A 6459-nucleotide genomic window follows, 5' to 3' on the forward strand; every position below is an offset into this window, starting at 1 on the left:
GCGGACTCTCAGCCACTGTGCCACCAGGAAAGCCCCTGTAACAGGTCTTTTTTTAAAGAAAGACTGCATTATACAGAGTTAACTTTGACTGTGCCTTTCCCGGTTTCCCCTTCCTCTTTCCTCAGAGGTGGCTCCATCTCAGATTTGGCATTTATCATTTCCATGCATGGTTGTGTTTTTACTTTGCACGTTTGTGTATGCTTCTATGTTGTATCCCTTTTGTGTGGACTCATATGTCAGTGACTTTTGAACTTCATCCATGCTATGTCATGCAGATTAGATTGTTCCTTTTTATTGTTTAATATTCCATTTGCTGGGGATTTAGGTTTTCAGGTTTCACTGAAAAGATTGCTACAGTGAACATTCTTATACAAGTATTCTTATACCCTAGAACACACCTCTCAGGACTGGGTGTTTGTGGGTTCCAGTAGGTTATGGATCAATATTTTTTATAAAGTACAATGAAAGTGAATTACTAGCAAAACGAAATTAAGAAGAAAATCCAAGCTCAGGTTTTTTAAGGTAAAAGTTTCTCCGTCAAATTGCTCTAGAACTCTAAAGGCTACTCTGAATTGCTGTGTTTATCTTGTGGTGGGCCAGTAAAAACGAGTGCAAGGCCTTGGGCTGTTCCATGAAAGGTGCTGTCAGTGGTCCTGCTCTAGGGCGTTCACCTGGAAGTCGGATGTCTGCTGAGGTGGGTCTGGGTGGGGCTTGTCTTCAGCGTGACTGGCTCCTGCCCGGGCTCCGCCAGGGTTGTTGCTGTCTGTCATGTTCACTGTGTGTAAGTGCCTGTGACTGGCCGTCCCCACCAACGCTTCATATAGTCAGGCTGGAGTGGGGACCTGAAAGCAGAGAAATTAAGTCCTGCTTTAATTATTGGAGCGTAGGTGTGTGTATAGAGTGACTGGCTTAAGCATCAGGTTTTCTTTTGATTGATATTCATTGTGGTTTGATTTGCATTCCCCTAGTTAGGCACCTTTTCACCTGCTTACTGGCCATTTTTTTTTTTTACCCTCTCCAGAGAAATGTCTATTCAGACCCGTCTAAAATGACAAGGATTTATTGTCTCACAGTCTTTGTGGGCTGGGACTGTGGCCCAGGGCCCCTCACGGGGCTGCGGCCCACATGCCGGCCTGTGCTGTGGCCTCTGCTGAAAGCTCGACTGAGGAGGGGTGCAGCTCCAGCCTCCCTCACGCACGTGTCGGCAGTAGTCAGTTCTCAGTCAGGCTTCAGTTCCGTGTACACTATAGCCAGAGGCCACGGAGCAGTTTACAGCATGGCGGCTGGTTTCCGTCTGCAAAGCAGGGGAGTGAGAGCAAGAAAGAGCAGGATGGAAACCGGAGTATTTTTGTAGCTTAACGTCAGAAGTCATATCCCAGCGTTCTGTCCAGCCCACACTCCAGGGAGGGGTCACATAGGACGTGAATGTCAGGAGTTGAAGATCTTCGGGAACCATCGCAAAAGCTGCTGTCTTAGTTTGGCTGCTGTCACAAAAATACCATAAACCGGGAGTGGTTCGGACAGCAGAGATGATTTCTCACAGGCTAGAGGCTGGGAAGTCTGAGATCAGGGTGCCCACGTGGTCGGGTTCTGGTGAGGACCCTCATTCTGGGCCGCAGGTGACTGACTTCTTGCTGGGTCTTCACAGGGAGGACAGAGCAAGTTCCAGTCTCGTTCTCTCCTAATCCCATCGTGGTGGCTCCACCCTTGGGTCCTCACCTGAACCTGTTGGTAATTACTTCCCAAGATTCTCAGCTCCTGGTACCTTCCCGTGGTGGTTAGGGTTTCAGCGCATGAGTTTTGGGGGACACAAACAAGCAGTCCATAACAGCTGTCTACCACGATCCACTTTGCCCACATTTTAATTGAGATATTTAGCCTTTATTATTAAGTTCTAAGAGTTCTTAATTTACTGAACAACAGGCCCTTGTCAGGTATATGATTTGCCTGAATTTTGTTTCATTCTGTGGATTGTCTCTTTGCTTTCTTGACGTTTTCAACACAAAAATTAAAAAATTTTACATAGCCAATTTACCTGCTTTTTCTTTTGTTGAAAGTATTTAGTTGTTATATCTAAGAAACCATTGTCATATCCAACGTCACAGATTTACTCCTGTTTTTTTTCTAAGAGTTTTATTGTTTCAGATGTTAATTTAGGCCTTTGATCCATTTTGAGTTAAGGGTCCAGCTTCATTCCTTTGCACATGAATGTCCAGTTATCCCAGCACCATCTATTGAAGAGACTGTCCTTTCCCCATGGTTGACACGCTTGTCAGAGATCTTTTGACTGTACATGCATGGATTTACTTCTGGATTCTCAGTTGTATTCCATTTCATTGATCTGTATGTCCATCCTTGTGTGAGCACCACCCTTTGTTTTTGGTTTTGGTTTGTTTGTTTGTTTGTTTTGGCCACCTGCGTGGCATGCAGGATCTTAGTTCACTGACCAGGGATCGAACCCGTGCCCCCTGCAATGGAAGTGCAGTGTCTTAACCACTGGACCGCCAGGGAAATCCCACACCCTTCTTGATTACTGTAGCTTTGTAGTAAGTGTTCTTTTTCATATTGTTTCGGCTATTCTGGGTTCCTTGCATTTCCATATGAATTAAAGGATCAGCTTGTCCAGCTCTGCAAAAAAGAAGAGAAAGGGCAGTTGAAATTTTGATAAGGATTGTGTGAAATCTGTAGATCGATTTGAGGAGTATTGTCAACTTAACGATATTAAGTCTTCTGATCCCTGTACATGGGATGTCTTTGTCAACAGTTTTTTTTTATAGTGTACATGGCCTACACTTCTGTTTCTTATCCTATTGTAAATGGCATTGTTCCCTTGAGTTGATTTTCAGATCATTCATTGCAAGCGCACAGATGAGGTTTTGTTTGTGGATCCTGTACCCTGCAGCCTTGCTCTACTTGTTTATTCCCTCCAGCAGTTCCTTTAATGGCTGCCTTAGGGTCTGTGTACAAGGCCACGGCATCTGAGCATAGAGATGGTTTCACTTCTTTCTTTTCAAAACCTTTAATTTCATCTTCTTGCCTAGTTGCCTGGCCAGAGCCTCCAGTTCAGTGTTGAGTAGCAGTGATGGCAGCAGATGTCCTTGTCTTGTCTTATCTCAGGAGGAAAGCTTTCAGTCCTTCACCATTGAGTGTGCTGTTAGCTGTATTATTTTTTTAGGTGCTCTTTATTGGGTTGATATACGTAGTTTGTTGAGTGTTTTTATCATGAAAGGTTGTTGGATTTTTTTTTTTATAAATTTTATTTATTTATTGGCTGTGTTGGGTCTTCGTTTCTGTGCGAGGGCTTTCTCTAGTTGCGGCGAGCGGGGGCCGCTCTTCATCGCGGTGCGCGGGCCTCTCACTGTCGCGGCCTCTCTTGTTGCGGAGCACGGGCTCTAGGCGCGCAGGCTCAGTAATTGTGGCACACGGGCCCAGTCGCTCCATGGCATGTGGGATCTTCCCAGACCAGGGCTCGAACCCATGTCCCCCGCATTGGCAGGCGGACTCCCGACCACTGCGCCACCAGGGAAGCCCCAGGTTGTTGGATTTTGTCAAAGCTTTTTTGTGTCTGTTGAGATCATCATGGTTTTTGCTCTCTGTTCTGTTAATATGGTGTATTACATTGATTGATTTTTATATATGAACCAACCTTGCCCTGCTGGGGTAAATCCCACTTGGTTATGGTGCATAATCAAATTCTTTATATGTTGCTCAAAGTCAGCCATAGGTGAGAGTTTATGGCCTTCTCAGGTCTTTAGGGCCTGTACAGCCCTGCATATGTGTGTCTTCTAGATTCACAGGCGTGTGTTGGAACTTTTCAAAGCCTCACTGGACATCTCATTTCCCAGCTTTCCTGTGAAGTATTTGGTCACCTTCCTGCTTTCCTCTTACCACCTCCTCACCCAGCAGAGGTGTTAAACAGTTTAAGCAATTTCTTTAATTTAAAAATTTTTTTATTTTTTATTGAAGTATATAGTCGATTTACAGTATTGTATTTGTTTCAGATGTACAACATAGTGATTCAGTATTTTTATCAATTATACTACATTTAAAGTTATTACAATATAATGGTTATCTTTCCCTGTGTTGTACAGTACATCCTTGTTGCTTATTTTGTACGTAGTAGTTTGTGTCTCTGAGGTGTCACACAATTGACACTGGTTATTTTTGGCAAACACCAGGTGGAGGGGTGGGCCGGGGACTAGGTGGTCCTCCGTGGGTGAGTTCTGAGGTCAAAGAGAAATCTGTGGGAGGGGTTTTCCAGGGAACTGCCAGGCAGGCCGAGAGATGGCAGGTACTTGGGGGTGAGGCTTTGAAGGAGCTCCAGCCCCATCCTGCCAGTTTCCTGCAGTGGAAGATGAATTTAGCACAGTGTGGAGAACACACGGGAGAGAGAGATCTGGAAGCAGAGGTCAGAGTTCGCAGTTCTTTCCTTAATCCTGGTGGAGGTCATTGCCCAGACTTTGGGTCACGGCATTGGAAATGGAGAGAAACCTCTGACCTTATCAAGAAGGAATTGGTAAATATGTTTACGTGTAGTTATTTTATATAACATTTGTTTATTTCTGATGACCGAAGTTCACTACACGTTTACAGAAAAGCACCACACAAAAAGGACACAAATTTTTAGGAAACACCTGTTGAAGAAGGAATATTTTCCCTAAGTATTATGTGAACCAGTAGTTTCATAATGTTCACTTTGTGAAAATAGAGCCAGGCTATGATTTATTTTATTTTATTTTATGTTTTTGCGGTACGTGTGCCTCTCACTGTTGTGGCTTCTCCCATTGCTGAGCACAGGCTCCGTCCACGCAGGCTCAGTGGCCATGGCTCACAGGCCTAGCCGCTCCGCGGCACGTGGGATCTTCCTGGACCGGGGCACGAACCCGTGTCCCCTGCATCGGCAGGCGGACTCTCAACCACTGCGCCACCAGGGAAGCCCTGTGAATTTTTAAAAGCACTTCTTATCAAAGTGTGTCTAGTAAATTGGTGCCAGACCCCTTTAAACTTGGTAGTTAATTTTACTATTTTTCCCCCTCCTTTCAGGTGGATGCACGGAGCATACCAGTGTTAGCAAAATGGCAAAATTCATACAGCATTAAAGTTGTACTTCAAGAGCTAAGACGTCTAATGATGTCCAAAGAAAATATGAAGCTTCCACAGCCACCAGAAGGACAAACATACAACAATTAATTTTAGTGGATTTAAAACTTGTCTTAAATCAACAACCTTCTATTCATGTTAATGTCTTGATTAAGTATCACAATGCAAAATACCCACACATTAAGTAAGATAATTCCAGCTGGTAAACATGACCTGGACATCTGTAAGAGTATATTTAATATATGTACACCCATTATGTTTTCAGGTAACAGGAGGAAAATTCAGCACAGTTTTTTTTCTTGTTAAGGCACCGTCATTTAAGCTTGAACCTGGAGTACTCAGAGTGGAACTCAGGTTTCCAGGTGGAAGAACAGCGAGAAGTGTCAGATGGCTGTGCAAAGCAGATGTGTTTCTGAACAGAAAGCTCAAGAAGGAAAACCCATAACGGTGTGCTCTTGCTTAGTGAAAGAGCTTCCGTTGAAATTGTCTAAAATAGCAGGTACAATGAATATTGTCACAAAATGTGTTCATTTTTGAAGCGGTATAGGTGCTGACTACTAGTAGTATCAAAAATACGTTCAGGATTGTTTTGATACCTGTATTTATAATAAAATTGTTGTGGGGAGGTGGACGGATTTCCGTTACAAGCTGTTCCTGGGTGTTCCATGTACCAGACGCGGTGAAGAGTTGTTTACAGTCTTTGTTGGACAAACCATGCATTTACATTTAAGTGAAATCAACGAAAAGGAAATAGATGTATGGATATGTGATTTTGAGATTAACGTTAGTCTTAAATTGTAAATAAAATGTGGAATGTGTCCTCAGAAACTGTGCCATTTCTGTTATATTGATGTGGTATGTGTACAGTAACTTGCTGAGGTAGCAGAAATTGGAATTACTGTAGTCTTCCCCTATACACACCTTTTATTATTTATCCTGTATTGTATACTTCTTGCAAATTGGGATTTGTGAAGTATTTAACAGTACAGATTACCTAATAAGTTAAATTTCTTGTTAGGAGAAGGAGGAATCCCAAGTATTATGTTTTGAATTTGATTTCACCAGAAATATTGTTAAGAAAGATGTTTGAGTTCTAGCAACTTTTATAGAATTAGAGTTTGCAGATTATCCAAATATACGTTCCAGTTTTTCTTCGTGACACCTGCCCGCGGTGCTCTTAGCACTAACTGGGGTTAGTTTCCTTTACTTACCCTTTGCTCTGGCCGGCTACACAATTCTGAATTGGAAGTCCACCTGTGCTCTGCTTTTACCAGAGTAACTTGAGGCTTTCAGTCGCCGTTTTTCATCTCAGAGCGCTTGGGTGTGCTACTTTGTTGAAAATACTTCTCTCTTACGGGT

General features: G+C 43.2%; 1 protein-coding gene across 1 annotated transcript in view; it reads left to right on the plus strand.

The window, feature by feature from the left end:
• The window catches only part of UBE2V2 (ubiquitin conjugating enzyme E2 V2), a 30053-nt gene extending 24125 nt beyond the window's left edge, over window positions 1-5928 (plus strand). Inside the window, exon 4 of the mRNA XM_059042731.2 lies at window positions 5044-5928. Coding sequence (XP_058898714.1) covers window positions 5044-5190 — 147 coding nt within the window. The 3' untranslated portion in view covers window positions 5191-5928. The remainder of the gene's footprint in view (window positions 1-5043) is intronic.
• The last annotated feature ends 531 nt before the right edge of the window (window positions 5929-6459 follow it).

This window comes from Kogia breviceps, chromosome 17 (assembly GCF_026419965.1).
Source record: "Kogia breviceps isolate mKogBre1 chromosome 17, mKogBre1 haplotype 1, whole genome shotgun sequence".
NCBI lineage: Eukaryota > Metazoa > Chordata > Mammalia > Artiodactyla > Physeteridae > Kogia > Kogia breviceps.